The sequence below is a fragment of the Scleropages formosus genome, chromosome 1 (genome assembly GCF_900964775.1).
Source record: "Scleropages formosus chromosome 1, fSclFor1.1, whole genome shotgun sequence".
Classification (NCBI taxonomy): domain Eukaryota; kingdom Metazoa; phylum Chordata; class Actinopteri; order Osteoglossiformes; family Osteoglossidae; genus Scleropages; species Scleropages formosus.
This window is the reverse complement of record NC_041806.1, coordinates 21054831-21073306: the sequence shown is the minus strand read 5'-3', so window position 1 is coordinate 21073306 and position 18476 is coordinate 21054831. Positions and strand designations below refer to the sequence as shown.

The following is an 18476-nucleotide window of genomic DNA, read 5'->3' as shown; positions in this document are numbered from 1 at the left end:
TGTTGTACCCTTAAGCAAGGCACATTTGTTAAAATGCAGCAGTAGAATTACCTAGGTTTGTAAATGGGTAGATAATTATCAGTTGCTGTGGACTAAGATATTACACACATTGACTGAAACTGGTTGTCCCAAGGGGGGTGTGGTGGTGTGGGGGGTTGACCTGGGTCCTGCTCTCCAGTGGGTCTGGGGTTTGAGTCCTGCTTGGGGTGCCTTGCAGTGGACTGATGTCCTGTCCTGGGTGTGTCCCCTCCCTCTCCAGCCTTATGCCCTGTGTTGCCAGGTTAGGCTCTGGCTCCCTGCAACCCTGTATGGGACAAGTGGTTCAGACAATGTGTGTGTGTGTGTGTGCTTGTCCTGAGCAGAGGTGTGGCGAGCCAGAGCCAAACCTGGCAACGCAGGGGGAGGGGAGACACCCAGGATGGGACGCCAGTCTGTCGCAAGGCACCCCAAGCAGGACTCAAACCCCAGACCCACCGGAGAGTAGGCACAGGCCAAACCCGCTGCCCCCCCCAACATATCACATAAATGTAAAGTCCAATGTTTAATAGTATAGAATGATTTTCTTGTTTAGCAGACACGTTTTGTTTATATGATTATACGTTTTCATATTTGTCCAAAGCAGGATATTTGAAGCGCTGTTGCCGGTTTGGCCCCTTAACTGCTGCACCCCCTGCACCTGCTGCACCCTACTGTCCTTCTCTGGGTCCCGTCTGTTCAGCCGGTGGGCTGTGTGCGCAATAATGGAATTTCCACTCCAAAATCTGTTCGTCTTTATCACGCTCTGAGCAGGCAGCCACATAAGCTGGGCACGGTCTCCTCAGATTAATTAAACTATCATATGTCCCTCATTGTGTTGCAAAGACAGGCGCTTGTCAGCAGAACTATTTAACGGCAATTTTTAAGCCCAGTGTCGTTTGCGCCCGTGCGATTTATTTTGACACATGATGGATTTTCACAGCCAGTTCAGCGGTTGGTTTACATAAATTGAGATCAGATCACTGATTTTAGGTGGGAAAAAAAAACCTCTATAAGTACCAAAGTGCAGTTCCATGTAACACCCTCTCCCCCCAAGTAGGGATTCTGGCTTTTGATTTTAAATCCCAAAAATATTCATTTTCACTTTTGGTTAAAAAAAAAAAAAAAATTAACTCTTAATTTTTTTCTTTTTATTTTTTTTAATGAAACTTCAGATTTCTTCCTTAACAGTCCAATTATTCCCTCGCTATGCTGCATGTTCCAGCAGCGGTCGCTCCATGTCCTTGCCCGAGGGCTTCTCTAAACTCACCGTCAAACCGGTCTACTTCACTTCAGCACAATCAGTTATCGTTTTAACTTAAAGTTACGTCAGACCGACATAGTTTACCTCGCCTGACTGAGTTAAAACGCCATCAGTGGGATTTTGGCCCCGGAGCACTTAATACGAAGCAAAGGAGGCCAACGAGTTTGACATGTTCTCTTTGGTTATGGACACATCCATTGGTCAGCATGTCCATTTTGGCCTTTCTTGGCAATGATACAAGTGCAGACAGTAAAGCAGATTACCACTCTCAGTAACGCACTTGGACTGGGTGGCTTCGGAATACCGCTCACTTCACCCCTTATGGTTTTGTGCGTAGTCTGGATCACGAGAGCAGCTTCTCACCGCCAATGTGTTTGCTGTCCGGAATTTCGGGATCATTTCTGGCAGGTGCAGCCAGCAGAGTGGCAACATGTGGGACACGCCACTTTGGAGCAGTGGGCCTTGGAAGCCCGTAGAGTCACCCGAGGCTTTGGCTGCACGGGCTGCCTCCTTCCTAACGCCTTAAGTCATATATTAATGTTCCTTCTTTGGCGTGACCCAGATCTTTGTCGATGTTTTCCGGGTGAGCTGGGCCATTGGGTAGTTTCTTGGAGGCACAGCGAGAATTTAGATCTGTGCCACTGCAAGGGTTCTTAGCGCTTTGGCCAACAAAATGTGTTGTAGAGTATTTCACATGTTCTGCCAACATTCCTTGAACACCCCTACTTGGCAGTTTTGGAAGAAGCAGGCTGCTTATTAAAGATGAATGTTGTAGCCAGTAGCTGGAGCTCCGAGGAAACCCCCGATGCTGAATGCTGGCGCAGTGTCACAGCAGTGGAAATGGCTGCGCTTCGTTGTCAACCTCCTCCAGCAGTCCGCTGCTTTAGCACGTCGCACTTTTTGCTGGTTAAGTAGAGAGCGAAGTCTATGGTAGGTGTGTGGTGTAAGGGCGACGCAGTGATACAGCGAGTAGTGCTGCTGTCTCGCAGTGCCTCGGTGGTGCAAGAGGACCACCGGGGTTCGATCCCCGCTCAGTCTGTGGATTTTGCATGTTGTCTGCTCTGGTTTCCTCCCACAGTCCAAAGACATGCTGATTCATTCAGGTTCACTCATAGTGTGTGAGTGACACAGAGAGAGTGTGCTCCACTGATGTATGGATGAGTGACCCATTGTAAGTAGTGTATCTAGCAGTGTAAATGACCTTGGTGAATAAGGTGCGTGGGCTGATAACACTACATAGAGTTCATTGGAAGTTGCTTTGGAGAAAAGTGTCTGCTAAATAGGTAAATGTAGTGGGGACGTGTCTCCTTAGCTGCTTCTTCACTGAAGCCAAGCCCTTCGTACAGAGCATGTGATGATCAAGGGGGCAATGGGCAGTTATGGCACTTGGTACTGGAATGACTGTGGTGCCGATGGGATACACATGTGGCTTATTATCATTCTACGGAGCATGTAAATCTCCAGGAGCCTGATTTCACCTGCAGAAAAGTCATCGTCGTTGTTCGCCTTTCATTTGGGTTTTTTGATTTCTCATCAAGGGGGTGCGGTGGCGCAGTGGGTTGGACCGGGTCCTGCTCTCCGGTAGGTCCGGGGTTCGCGGGTGCCTTCCGATGGACTGGCGTCCCATTCTGGATGTGTTCCCTCCCCCTACAGCCTTTCGCCCTGTGTTGCCGGCTTAGGCTCCGGCTCCCCGTGACCCTGTATGGAACAAGCGGTTCAGACAGTGTGTGTGTGTGTGTGTGTGTGTGTGTGTGAGATTTCTCATCAGTAACCATTTAAGAAGTTTTTATGGCCTTTGTTTTTTATAAGACCATCTCCATGTGTAGCTCTAGAGAAGGTGATGTAGGTTTATGCAGGGTTAAGGCCTATATGCAAAACACACATGAATTTTAGTTGACACTAAACACGTACTTTCTACTGCATATCTGGGGTTATACAGTATATTTGTATATCAATAAGTGTATTTATATATTAGAGTTATCAGAGTTGCCTTTTTATGTATAACAATTAAAAACAGAGGGAAACACTTTGAACTTGGCTGTGATATCTGCAACACCTGAAACAGTAACTCGGAGTAACAATAAAATCTAAATAACATGTCACTTCAGGAAGAAGAAAAGAAATCAGTTTTCTGTCTTTTATGATGTGATTAATGTCACATGAGCATCGGGCAGTTCTAAGGTTGTGTTACGAGTACTGCAATTTCAGTGCATCTCATTCTTGTGTGGGAAAGTGATGTCTTTTCATCCTTGGAGTGCATTGGTATGATTTTTCATAGAGGGCTTTCTTCTGAAAAGCCTTGCCTGCGCTCAAGATTTTGTCTGTCCCCAGGGGCGCGACCCTCGGCAGCGCTCGGGATCGGATGTTTGTGCCGATTCAACCGCCTTTTCTGCGCCGTCAGCTACTTGCAGCAAAGAGCACCACTTGAGTCATTCGGAGCGTTTTAGCTGAGCAGAGGAGAGCGATGAGACAAGGCAGAGCGTGTGGAAGCCACCAACCCCCTGAGAGACGAGGAAGGAGGAAGGCAATGGGCATGTTCGCAATCCCGCTTATTCCTAGGGCGCGCTGGCTTTTCTTCCTTCGCATGTATTTCTCACTTGCCGAACCAGTTATTTCACAGTCGCAGCATTCTGCGTTTCAGAGGAACTCAGCCGGCTCGTTTTCTAAGCAGCGTAGACCTGTCCATCATGCAACAGGTTTAATTTGTTCCATGAAAACACCCTTTTGTGAGTGGATCAGATTACTTTTTTTTTTTTTTAAATAATACAAAAAAAATCACAGAAAATTTGTGGACATATCAAAATAAAAGGAATTTTTAGGTATTGCATTGATAACACCAACACATTTTATATTTGTAATAAAAATGATTAATTCTTACTCGGGGGGGTGCAGTGGCATGGTGGGTTGGCCTGCGCCTGCTGTGTCGCAGGGCTGGGGTTTGCGTCCCGCTTGGGGTGCCTTGCGGCGGACTGGCGTCCTGTCCAGGGTGTGTCCCATCCCCCTTGGCCATGTGTCCCATGTTGCCGGGTAAGCTCCGTCTTGCCACAACCCTGCTTGGGACAAGCGGTTGTAGGCATTGCCAAAAAAATTCTTACTTGTATTTCCATTCATTCATTCATTGTCAATAACCACTTGTCCGGTACAGGGTCGCGGAGGGTGGGAAACTATCCTGTAAACACCGGGCTTGAGGCAGGGCACATGGATGGAGACATTTTGATAATTTGGCCCACAAAGGCGTATGATGTAAAGAAATAAACAAGAACATGTTCTTTGTCACTCTGGATAACTAAGAAATGTGCGATGTTAGATGATCTTCATTTTGTTGGGAGAGTAAATTTTTATTTGTGCTACTGTAATGGTATTCATGTTATAAAAACTATTTATGTGTTTTAAATAAGTTCTATTTACAAGTTTGCAGCATATTTCTAGAGGTTAGTATTGAGTGGCAGTTAGCACAGTGTTTAGAGCCATTTCCTTTCATCCAAAGGACACCGGTTCAAATCCCTGTACTGCTGTAGTACCTTTGAGCAAGGTACTACAGTAAAAAATACTCAGCTATATATATGGGTAAATTATTGTAAGTAGCTTAACACGGTAGGTTGCTTGGAAAAAAAGTATCAGCAAAATTTCTTCTTATTATTATTATTCTTAGTATTATAATCATTTAAATACTAGAAATAATAATAACATTACTGAGTTATACTCTTTAAGCTGCTAGTATCAGCTATTAGATAGTTTTATCTTAATCGATGGTTGCGATTGGTTGCGACTGTAATTGTGATAAACGGGAACTAAGAAGTCTATACAGTAGTTGGTTTTGTTGTGGAAGAAGTGTGACCATATCAATAAATGGCTTGGTATCAATAAAAGGAATATTTGCCTCCATCCAGAGCCCGTGTTAAAAGAGAGTAGTTCAAAAACCATCTTTTTAGCTCTACACGTACGCTAGTGTTCATTGTTTCCACGGTAATATAGTTTAATACACTAGTCAGAAAACATCAGAATGGACAACACAGTGACAGAACGTTTTAGGATCGGGACACCAAGTACATATCTCTGATTCAAGACGTCCGATGCAAGCTGTTGCACAGAATAAAATATCTGTTGTAGAAGTAAAAAAAAAACACATAATGAGCAAAAATACTGTTATTATGAAAAATAAGGACACTAGGAAAAAGGATATATATTTTTATAAGTCATAGCGTTTTTTTTTATTATAAGGGACCACATTATATCAGAGATTAGTGTGTAGTGAAGGGAATCACTGTTTAAACCAGTGATGCTTTTTTCTGTTTGGTCTCGAGGTTAAGTGTGTGTTGAGTGTTGCTGTGATACTGACCACATTTACATCATTGATTTAAATCATGCGTATAATCAGTCCTTGCTTTAAACACTATGTAAGACCCAGTCCTGATGTTGGATGTGTAATGGGTTGTATTGCTGTGTCATTGGCTGTTTTAATGGTGCCCACTTTGCAAATCCTTTGGAAGTTTTTTTTAATGAAACTAAAAATCAGGTCATGCGTGAAACAGGATCAGTGGCTGCCTGGAAGTGGTGTGTTTTTGTCCATATGGACTACTTTAATTTAGTCAAACTTGGTACTTTCATGCATGTAGTCTTGCATGCTGCTCGTGTTGATTTAATTTCCTCCCAACAACAATGAAATTTTCTTGTTTTTTTTTTTTTTTTCCTGTGCAATAAAAATCAATGAACATGCGTTTACTGGTTTGGAAGCTTCCAGGGCTTAATGGAGCAAGGCCAGTTCATAACGGAGGAAAACAGTACAGTTGCTTCATTGTATCCGTAAAGCTGCAGCTATTGATAAATGGTGAGCTCACGTACAGTGGCGGGGTGTGAGAGAACGTGAGTTCGATCCCTGCTTAATCTGCGTGGAGTTTGCATGGTCCCGTGTTTGCTTAGGTTTCCTCTGGGTGCTCTGGTTTCCTCCCACAGTCCAAAGACATGCAGTTCAAATGGATTGGTGATGCCAAATTGCCCGTGCTGTGTGAAGGGGTGAGTGACTGTGTGTGTGTGGCTACCCTGTGATGTTCTGATGGGGAGCTGGTCCATCTGGCCTCTTAAAGGTCGAACTCACAAGAGGTCCAAAATCTAAAGTCCGTACGTTCACAGCTTTCACTCCGATGTGGTGGAATGAGCTCCCGCTTTCCCTAAGAGCTGCTGAATCCCTTTCTACATTTAAGAAAGGCCTCAAAACTCATCTCTTACGCAGCTACTCATTGTGTCTCCACTGGCAGGCTGACTGCACTTCAACAGTTACGTGTTCGCATCTGAAGCTTTTCATCGGATGTGGGATGCAATTTTTACTTATAAAAAGTTTCCGCTAAAAGAGTAAATATGAGTGTGAATGTTTTCTTGGAGGAGCATTACATTAGCATCTCACAGGACTGGTTTGACTACACTTCGCTCCGTTGCTCTCGGCAGCTCTACCCCTGTACTCCTCTCTCATTTGCGGAGCCGTGTGACCGGCAGAGCCTGAAGGGAAGGTTGAAATGGAAGATGTTATGGGAGCCCAGTGCCTTTCAATCGCTGTGGTGTAAAGAGATGGATGTGCTGTGAATTGCTCTGCGCTGTGCCGGTCACACCGGTCATCTACGGGAGGCCGGTCTTGGGAAATAAAAAGTGGCCCGCGTTTCCTTAGTGGGAGTGAGATGGCTGCGGATAGCCTACTTTTGGAGAGTGTTTAGATGACTGCAGGCGGAATGGACGGGAAACACTCCCCTCCAATCATGGTATGTTACCTGTGGCACTTGCAGCCTCCTCGGCATAAAGGAGTGGGTGGCTGACTGACCGGGGCAGCGCTCTCTCCATGTCTGGTGTCCTTCTAGGGAAATACATAATAAATGGGCAGTGGACTCCAAGGGAGCTGCAAGAAAAGCAAAATATTAGTTCTTCGAAGTAAAAACCTGGGAAAAATCGATTTACAGTTATTTGTAGGCAATCCAGAAACTGTAGTGAAAGCAAAAAATATTAAATATAATTTTTTTTAAACTTTAATGTTAATTCTAGTTGCAGGAATAGCTTGCATACTATCTCGTGTGGGTTAATCTCTATATAATAATAATAATAATAATAATAATAATAATAATAATAATAATAATAATTTAGCCAATGGCTTTATCCCAGGGGATTTACAGTGGAAACTCATATCTTGACTATGATTTTGCTGCTGATGCTAACCACTATGCTACCTCTTGCCATTATGCAGCAATTTATGCTTTCTATAAATGTTTATTTTATAACCTTCTACCAAATTACTGATGATTTTAAATAGATTTAATGAAAAGTGTTAAATGGGACTGCGAACACAATTCTAATTTCAAGGGTGATACAAATATTTTCATTTATTGGCCATAATTCACTTTGGATAACTTATTTCATGTTTTAAAAATGAAATATTGTGAAATATAAATTAAAGATAATTAATATTACAAGCTTGGTCTGATTTATTTATGGATGTTTTTTTTTAAAAAGGCAGTTTGTTTTTTTAAAATTCCTTGTGTAAAAACTGGCAGTATTACATGCTCTGAGAGTGTTGGTTTACTGCCAAGATTGGATGTTGCCAGTGTAGTAGATATCAGCCGCTTTGGAAGAAAGGTTTTAAATCTTTGCTACAGAAATTAGCAGGACATGTAGATCTAAGATGCAATTCCAAAAGTAATACATGGAAAGCATGCAGCGTTTTTATTTTACAGATTTTCATTAATTTTTTTGCTTTTTCCCCCAAAATATCTTTATTGAATAAAGTTCATTCCACATTAAAATTATTGAATAATAATAATAATTTTATTATTATTATTATTATTATTATTATTATAGAGAGGGGGTGCGGTGGCGCAGTGGGTTGGAACAGGTCCTGCTCTCCAGTGGGTCTGGGGTTCGAGTCCCGCTTGGGGTGCCTTGCGACGGACTGGCATCCCGTCCTGGGTGTGTCCCCTCCCCCTCCGATCCTTTGCCCTGTGTTGCCGGGTTGGGCTCCGGTTCCCCATGACCCCGTATGAGACAAGCGGTTCAGAAAGTGTGTGTGTGTGTATTATTATAGAAACAACAACAATAATAATAATAATAAAAATAATTATTACTAAAGTCAACATTTTATTATGTAGGGCTTGTCACAATGTTAAAATCTAAAGACATTTTCGTTCATAAAAAAACAAAATAAATAACTCAATGTTTTGTTATTTTTCACTTCCTGAGTAAGATGTTTTCGATGCGGGTTTGGCACTGGATTGTGTCCAATCTAGTTGTTGGGTCTTTTGCCACTCTCGCCTGCTCTGGGACGCCGGTGCCGTGCTGCCGACACGGCCCACTGTACACCAGAACTACTTTTGTCCGGACTTGCTGTGGGTTTGCAGTGCATTGTGGGAGAGGATGACAGTCTGTATATCCTCTCGCTGCGAGCACACTGATCACGCTCGATGTGTAAGCACGTCATCTGTATTTATATAACCGCTGAATCCGAGTGTTGAATTTATGTTAACATGCAGCCTGAGCAGCTTTCTCAAATTACACTGCTCCCATTCATACATAATGCATCCTAATGAAAGCACTGATGTGAGCAGAGATTTAGTCGCAATGTTTTTTTGACATTATATGTCCCTCCGGACAAGTCCGCAAAACCCGTCCCCCTCTTACCTCCCAGGCCAAGCAGGGTACATAACTGTTTTCTCTGTCTTCTGTGCCATTGCAGGGCTGTGGTGTGTGTGGCAGCAAGCGAGGGCAGCATGCACACACAACTGATGTTGCCCACGGTAAGGAGACTGCCCAGGACACAGTGACGGGATGACCCATGCCCTCCACTAGCTGGGACGCCCCCCATTGGCCACCCCTCTGCCGCCGTTTGTCTTCATGAAGATTCCTGACATCGGTGATGTGATGAATAAATTTGAGGTCCTTGGGATTGTCGGTGAAGGTAAGAATAGTGGGCGGTTACCAGATGGTAAATGACAGATTGGATTCAGAAATCTGAGCTTTTTTTTGTTAAACATCCATAATGAATTTGGTACGTTTGTATTAATTTATTTAGCTGATGTGTTTTTCTAAAGTGACTTTCAATGATTTACCCAGTTATACAGCTGGGTAATTTTTACTGCATCAATTCAGGCTAAGCACCTTGATCAAGGGTCCAGCAAGACATGGGTTCTTTGAGTGTAAAACAGGAGCTGTAACCACTACGTCACCTGTCGACAACCGAAATACATGCATACAGGCTTACTGTATGGAATTAGTTGTTTTTTTTGTCTGGATGCCCTATGATGTGCAGTTTGTTAAATAAATCATGATGTGCACTATGAAGCGCTTAGTTCATTGTATTTACCACGTCGGCTTGTGCTGATGCCCTCGGTATTAGATGTTGCGTAACACAGAAGAAAGCAGAATTCCTACGTGTGACTTGCTGCCTCCATCACGACTATTTCTGCCTTCTGCCAGAAGCTGTGGTTCGAAGCGCTGAGGGAGAGGTATCAGAATGCTATTTCAGTGCCCTTTTGCACAGACTTGGCTCTGGTGGCCCAGTTCTATTTGGAGATGCATCGTTTTGTGATCCCCGCCAGCTCAGTAAGGCCATCCTAAACAGGCCTGCTGTGCACTCCAGCAGCGTTGCAAAAGCTACATTTCATTATGCTGTTCGGGTTTGCCCGCCGTGTGTTGCGCAGGGCTTGCTGGACACTCCCGTGGTGCCACTGAAGCCTGTTACCAGGTGGCGCTCATGGGTGACTATGACCGAGCCCCGGCTACATCAGCATTCTGGCAGCGAGCTAAATTAGCATGCTAGCAGGGTGCTACATTAGCATGCTAGCCAGCTAGGAGCTAGGTGCTGGGTTAGTCGGAGAAGGTTTCCAAATTGGCAGTTTCCTTTACGTAACGGCAAGCAATCCAATACCCGGTGGTCTTTTTTAACATTCTTATTTTTCAAGACAAAGGTGAAGTTTTTAATTCATCTGCTGAATTTAAAGAAGAAAATTACTGCACTTCCTTGTCCTTCTTAAGCAAAAGTTGGTGTTGCCTATTACTTTCGAACCTGACAGCTCTCTTCTCCAGGTGACCCTCAGAGCTTGGTGGAGTAACATGAACCTCATGCACCAGGTCATAAATGTCACCTCACGCCTGTCATGTTGCCAAAAAGGTGTTTTTAATGAGATCCACACTGTGGGAAGTGACACCTCATTTGGACCTTAAGCAAGCACAGCGCCGTCCAACTCCCAAACCTCTGCCATACTCGGCCTCATTGGGTTCCTCTGGACTACAGTCCTCACTTCTCAGTAATAAGCCGTCTGCCCATCTGCTGTGGATATTATTAATAGCTTCAGCCAAACATGGTGTTAACCCTTCAACCAAACAGGCTTATAAACACCCTACCCACCCCGTAAAAAGGTCTTTTTAGCCAGTTATTTACATTCTAAGACTCAGGAGAGATTAGGAAGTGTTTAGAATTGCCCCATCATGAGCACAATTTCTGCAAAATGTGATACGTAATAATATAAGTACAAAGCTTATGGTTTTTGGCATAATTTATGGGTACTACAATCTCAAGGACCTTCCTATTTTGCTGTCACGCGGAAGCGAGGACGCCGGGACGGCTGGGCCCAAGTGCAGGATCGTTCGTCAGGAATCAAGGGGTCAGGCGAGTTCTTGTTGTCGGGGACAGGCGAAGGGTTGGTCGATCGGCGGTCAGAGTGAGAGCGAGGATCCAAGGACGTGGTCAGGGGACGAAGCGAAGGGTCATAAATCGGAGAACGGGTACAGGAAGTAAGGGATGAGGAAGAGCAAGACATAGCGCAGGAGGGTGGTTGTCTCAAATGAGATTCCGCAAGTGTACGGCAGCTGAGGAGGGTCTTTTAGGTGAGTGGTCAGTCAGGTGCTTGATTGGTGTCAGGTGCTGTCGACTGTGGTGCGGGCGTGGACGTGACGTTTGCTTGGCCTGGGCTATTGTTTTGTTTTATGCGATGTCGTTTACCCAGTAAACTGAAACAGCCACAAACTGGTAGACTGTTCAGTAGGATACACTCAGGAAGTCAACTCTGAGGCTGAGATCATGAGCTGTTATGTCATCACAACAAACAATGTACATCCTGGGTGAGCGAAGCAGAGCACTTCACTGTCAAACCAAACCAATCCAACCCAACCCAACCCAAACCAAACCAGAGACTGCCATGCGTATACCCCTACTCTGTCCCAGAGAACTACTCCACTTTGCCAAGCCACACCAAACCAAGCCAAATTAAACCTGCTGGTACCCATGCCTCCTAGCACAAACCCACAAGTCGTAGTGCCTCAACCATGCGTTTTTTCCATGAATTCATAAAGGAAACTGTAGCCATTAGCCGTTATTGGGCTTCTACTCAGTCAACATAACAACATTATGTAGAACAATCACTATAATACCATTGTTGCATGTATGTTACTCAGCAGATGCTTTTATTTGAATTTCAGATCAGAAGTAAAATAACTGTTTTCTATCTTCTTTGTCTTAGGAGCCTATGGTGTGGTCCTGAAGTGTAGGCACAAGGTAAGGATGATGTTCATTGTGTGAAACAATCTGTCACACGTACAAATATACAGCAATTCCGTTCATATAAATTAATTTTTATACAGTGCTCTTTTCAGCAGCATGGCTCAGGGCTCTGTATAATCGGGCATGAGTGATACAAAATAAAAAAAGGATAACAGCGGTAATGGTATGCCAATATTAACCATGCAAACTGGCAGCTGAGGAGAGGAAAACAAAAAAACTCAAATTTACAGAAAAAGGGAGTATTAATCCACTGGGGGTTCCAGTACCAGTGGCTACCCACCCCTCCTGGGCATTGTAGTATTACATTACATACATTACATTGGGTCTCCGAAGGTAGTCTATAAGTAAAAGAGCAGTTCATCAAAACTTAGTAGGACAAGTGTCTATGAAGGCAACAGTTGTAGTCCATTCTTTGGGTGTCATGAAGCAGTCAAGTCCAAACATAAGACAGCTGGTCTGGAGGATACCGGTGCATAGGTCCAGACCCAACTGATGAGTAACATCAGTGGGGAATGTCTGGGAAATCTTTATAGCACTGATTGCGTTTCTGAATAATTGCTGTATTTCTGACAACTTCTGCTGCTGATTTAGCAATTAGTCACCTTGACGTATGCAGTGTTTGGACATAATGATAACATGAGGCTCATTTGTTTCTTCATTCAATGGTATTTGGAAGCATGTAAGAATATCTGTAAAGCTGAGTTGAGCTCATTCCATTTCCCATAGCGATAGTCTTGTGTGATGTGTAACGCCAGCGATAAGGTGATATTCTTTTTCTGATGGATGGACAGCCGTGCCGATGTGTGATAAGGTATCCAATCATCGTGTCCTTCTAGCCTGATTGTAAAAAGCGCTCCCTTAGATTTTGTCTTCATTCCCGGTCTTATCGCACCCAATGTGATTGCGATATTTTAGGGAAAAAAATACTATCTACTTAACCCTGCATCCCAATATCACAGAAAACTCCCCTAACAAGAAATAAGAGACTTCTTGGTTTGAGCAGCTGACAGCGCCCTTTTGTCATATCATTAATACATATAAATAGAATCCAGTAACATGCACATGATGTCTTAGTCAAGGTCTTCAAGAAGTCTTGAGAAGCAGCCAGCAGCAGTAACCAGGGACTTGAAATCATATTTGCATGAACATGCAAAAGAGTAAGTTAGGAATCAGAATAGCTGTGGTCCGGAGGGGTCAATTTTGCACATCTATTGCCATAAATGCTTAAGTCTACTGGTACAGCAGATGTTGTGGGTGTCTCACAATGGCTGGACTGTGCCATTGGGTATAGGCCTCATTCCTATTCAGTCTGGGTGCACCTTTGAATGTTCTCCTCATGTTCACTTGGATTTCCTCCAGGTGCACTGGTGTTCTTCCACAGCCTAGAGACATGTATTGCAGGTGAGCTGGTGACTCTAATTTGTCCACAGTGTGTGACTGTGTGTATGACTGTGCGATGAGTGAGCTCAGCTCTGTACTAGTTACAGTCACGCTCTATCGCTAGTCCCCCTCCATGGTGGTTTCTTCATCTGGGGTCTCCAGGAGGATGTCAAATAGTAGTTGTTTCTTCTCTAGAACTGTTGTCACGTCAAGGTGCCTGATATAAGGTTCAGGTTCAGTCCAAAAAGTGTTTTCTGGTAGCAAGAGAAGTGGCTGCTGAGATGAGCGAGCCCAGCATTGCTGCAGCTGATGAGAGGGAAGAAGCGACAGAGAGGCTTCCCAGGCTCTAATTACTGAGCTCTATAATGATCAATCCAAAGGCATCTCAAGAGCTGCGAATGCCAACATTTCTTTTCATACTGAATAGACTCATATTACCATAATAAATATTAGGCTGCAACTACACACACACACACACACACACATTGTCAGAAGCCACTTGTCCCAGCGAGCTGGAGCCTAGCCCGGCAACATAGGGCGTAAGGCCGGAGGGGGAGGGGACACACCCAGGACGGGACACCAGTCCATCACAAGGCACCCCAAGCGGGACTCAAACCCCAGACCCACCGGAGAGCAGGACCCGGTCCAACCCACTGCGCCATCACACCCCCCAGGCTGCAACTATAAATGTACAATAGATCATACATTTATAAGATCACGAGCTGCTTGATTTGTTCTCATACTTCACAGAAGCTATCCATAATGAAAACAAGAACGCGGTGCGGGACCACGGCTATATTGATGCTGCCTGCGCTGTCCTTTGTAAATAGAAGTTAAACGGACGCTCTGTGGGTTGCTGTATTATTTCGACAGCCTCACCCGAGTGCAAAACCCCCACCCAGATGGAGACAGGCCTTCGGGTGGTGTGCAGATCTTTCTTTCTCAGGCTTTGACTCCAGATCGGGCTGCACAGCCTGCCTCTGAGGACATGACTCCAGTGTCCAAGGGCACGTCGGGAGCCATCGACAGCCAGTTGACAGTGCCAAACGCACAGCTGTGTTTGTGCTAAAGCAGTACATCATTTCCTTCCACGCAGGGGGCAGGGGAGGGGTCAGCAGATGGCGGTACGTTGATCGCTTGGAGAAAGACCTGGCATTCTTTACACTCAAAGGTTGTCGGGTTGTCGGGCCAGTTGGCTTCTGTGTCAACATGCCTGCGGTGACAGGGTGTATTTTTTGTAAGAACCATTTTCGGTAATGCATGTTTCACGTGTTGGTGTGTTTGAGCGACTTTGCATAGCTGCGTGGCAACATTTGTGAGCTGCTGTAATAAACTTTGAGCCAGGCTGTTCTTTAGGATAGCCTTTGGACTTCATGAAGGAGTCTGACAGCTGCCTGCTCCAATATGTTGTCCATACTTTTCTTCTGAAGACTTTTTTTGTTTCATCTCAATATTACGTTGGATTTTGCGTACTGTAATATTTGCTCTGGATTTATCGTTTTATTATTCTTGTGGCGTGTTCTTTCGAAGCGAGGGAGCGTAAGGATAGTACATAAGTATGGCGGAGGCGGAGCTCATCTGGGGATTCAGGGACTGTCGAAGTCTGTAAAGGCAAAAATCAGGCATGGGGTATGGTGATATAAGCTTGCACTTGCAGAAAACTGTAATAGTGGCTAAAAATGATAAACATGTTTATGAAAAATCCACTTTTTGACTGTGTCTGTGTGTGTGGGTTCGAATCGAGCTCAACCTCGGTGGAGCTTGCACACTCTCCCTGTGCTCACGTGTTTCCTCCAGGTGCTCTGGTTTCCTCCCGCAATCCAAAGATTTTTGTTTCAGGCGGACTGATAATTGTTCTTACATGTGTATGTGTGTATCAGTAAATCAGTGACTGTGTCAGAATGTTGGACTGACATCCTGTCCAGGGTGTACCCTGTGTCATACTCTACTCTTACAGCATAGGCTCTGGACCACCACAGCCCTGGAGTGGACAAGCTGTTATTTATAATGGAAGAATACATGAATAACAGAATGAATGGAAAAAACAAGCTGCAATTACTCATAAAACTAATTAAGAAATGGTAAAAATGTTAAAAAAAAAAACAGTATACACCTGTGTTCAGTCCTGTTTGTAATAGCGATTGTGTTACTTGAAAGAACACACTTTCAGACTAAGAGGACAAAATGCAAGCAAAGGTATTTAGAGGTATCACTGGGGATGGATGGTGTGCGTAACTGCTCAGTTGGTGGGCATTCAGAAGTTGTATTTATATGTGAAAATCTCTTTTTTTCCATATTTTTTGCAACCAGATACACTTGAGGGGTTGTCCACATAAAGCTGAGACCACTCAAGTCAAGCGCATCTACAGTGGAACTGCGTTGTCCACCTTTACCAGCTGTTGTTTTTGAAGAAACTGTCTTCATGTTTTGTGACGTGTCCCACCAGCATCCTGGGACAGTGTTTTACTGTAAACCGAAAAGATGTGATGGTAACTGAATATTGGGTAGTATATGGGAGGTCAAAGGTGTGTGTCATGTGTAATTACCACCTTCCGCAGGTGATTTTTCCATAATAGATGACAAGACAATGATTTTTGCCAACAATGCCAAGGCAGTCTTTCATGTCTGTGTGACCTTCTCTGCAGGATTTGCACACAAGGGGACACCCCATGTGCGTTGTGTGGGGTGCATTATGTTTTAATAGCTTCCCCCGCTGCTCACTCTGGGATCAGTGGAGAAGCCAGTGACTCTTGCATTCAGGACACCTGTCCTGGACGTGGATTTGCAGCCGAGCGGTTCACCAAGAACGTAACTGTCTGTCTGCAACTCACCACGGAGGCACGGGGTTGGGAAACGAAAGCCGGAATGGGATGTCCACTGGCACCACTCGGTACTGTATACAGTATCCCGTCCTTCTCTGGCTTGGTATTAAATTTTGATCGGCTACTGGTCTGAGGTCCTGTGTCCTTTCCTTTACCCTCTCACTTGGCCAGAAGCCCTGGCCAGGCTTGGGCTTGGTGTTAATGACCATGGCGCCGAACCCACAGCTGCTCTCGTCCCTTACTGGGGCAGTACATTCTTGAGATATTTGACCCGCGGAGGTTTTTACCCTCTGCATGCTGGTCTGATGCTAAATTCCCACGGTAAAAAAAAGATCTCAAGAGAGCTGTCGTCGAAGAGGCTTTCGATTACACGTTTAGTCTTTTTTTAAACTCTGCCCCAGCTGTTGATTTCAGCTGCGGAGATGGGTTTGTTTAACATTCACCACAATTTCGCCACGACTTTCATCGCAGCCACCAAGGAAAGGAGATGGAACTGCGTATGGTTTTCATACACAGGCAGCCCGTTGTTGGAGCTTATAATAAGTAGCTGCACTTGCAAGGAATGCAAATTTATGTGGATTGTTGGCCACAGTTCAGGAATTCTTTCTGCTTCTTTCACGAACGCCGTGATTCAGCAGCAGACGCATTCCAAGGTGCAGACAAGAGCCCGAGACAATGCACCTCCTTCATTCGCCATGCGGGAGAAATGAATTCCCATCACCGCTCGTTCACCCTGCTTTAACTGTGCTCGGCTTGTGCCGTTTAACCCCCGACTCGGTGGAGGCAGTGTCGGAGGCCAGGATGTGGAGGAGGCTGGAATCCATCATGGACGATGGCTGACATCCCCACCGTGAAGTGATCGCCATGAGCTCTGTAGCTTCCAGATCCCTCAGATGTGGTGTAGAAAGAAGTTTTGGGGGTCCTTCTTTCCAACAGCCATCCACCTCCATGATGCCACCCAGGGGTCTGCGAGCCCTTCTATACAGAGAAGTCGGGATGTCCCTTGAGACCTTAGCGCCGTTGCACTTTAATTGTCTACAAAAGGCAATTTGCAATTGTCTGTTGCCAGGGACTAATTACTTTACCATAGGTATTATGGGTATTTTGTTGTTATTTGCTACACGTTAGCTGCCGAGTGCGTGACTTCGCCTTCAGGGAGTAATAAAGCGTCATCTTAACTTTTCTTTGCAGGCTTTAAAAGCAAAACAGATTTTAGAACAAAAATATGAGGATTCCCGCATATTGAGATTCAGCAGCGATGAGTCACGGTGTGTAAAATCATAAATTGTATCTGGTCAGGGTGTTCCTGTTTAGTGCCACGATGATGGATATATTTATTGCATGCATTTGTCATCAAAGTCCATATCTGTTTTCCTAACCCTTTTTTTTGCCGTTAGAACCCTTTAAATATGGATATGCAAACCCTTGTCAGCGTGTGTTTAGTGTTCCATAATGGAAAATTGTGATATGTCTAGTTGCAGGCACATTCGCACAAAGACAATTCCTAAAGTAGTGAGGCTCCAGGAATTATCTATGAGTACCGGAACGGAAGTTGGTTGACGGCTAAACTGTGACCTAAACACGTCAGACATCCTGCTCATTGCTGCCAAAATGCACCGGAAATATATCACACTGTACAGTTTTTGCGGGTCTTGGTGCTGTATGCCTGTTACTTATTTTTATCGCTTAGTTTGTCTTAAAAATATCAAACTTTTTTTTAATACTGACTTGGCGTGTTGTGTTTTCTCTTGCTTTCTGATTGCACTAATGAGTCAACACAAATAATGTTTGTTTACTGATATTTTTAATGGCATCAATGTTTTTCAGTTAGATTATTATAGTGTAAGGGGGTGCGGTGGCGCAGTGGGTTGGTCCTGGTCCTGCTCTCCGGTGGGTCTGGGGTTCGAGTCCCGCTTGGGGTGCCTTGTGATGGACTGGCGTCCCGTCCTGGGTGTGTCCCCTCCCTCTCCGGCCTTACGCCCTGTGTTGCCGGGTAGGCTCTGGCTCCCCGCGACCCTGTGTGGGACAAGCGGTTTGGACAATGACATGACATGACATGGCATTATTATAGTGTACTCTATTATGTGTATGTATATCTATATACTGTATATATTTCTGTCTATGTAGCATATACATTCATATATACTGTATACAGGGGGTGCGGTGGCGCAGTGGGTTGGACCACAGTCCTGCTGTCCGGTGGGTCTGGGGTTCGAGTCCCGCTTGGGGTACCTTGTGACGGACTGGCGTCCCGTCCTGGGTGTGTCCCCTCCCCCTCTGGCCTTACGCCCTGTGTTGCCGGGTAGGCTCCGGTTCCCCCGTGACCCCGTATGGGACAAGCGGCTCTGATAATGTGTGTGTGTGTGTATACTGTATACACACATCTATATGCACGCACTATTGTATATAGAGTTTATATTAGAATTAAGCCTTGTGTTTTACATACATCTGCCGCTAAGTAATA

General features: G+C 44.7%; 1 protein-coding gene across 3 annotated transcripts in view; it reads left to right on the top strand.

The window, feature by feature from the left end:
* The window catches only part of LOC108933176 (cyclin-dependent kinase-like 5), a 72095-nt gene that overhangs the window by 5076 nt on the left and 48543 nt on the right, over positions 1-18476 (top strand). For all 3 annotated transcript variants that reach the window (XM_018750053.2, XM_029250568.1, XM_029250562.1), the window contains exons 2-3: positions 8988-9209; positions 11770-11804. In XM_018750053.2, coding sequence (XP_018605569.2) covers positions 9146-9209; positions 11770-11804 — 99 coding nt within the window. In that variant the 5' untranslated portion in view covers positions 8988-9145. The remainder of the gene's footprint in view (positions 1-8987; positions 9210-11769; positions 11805-18476) is intronic.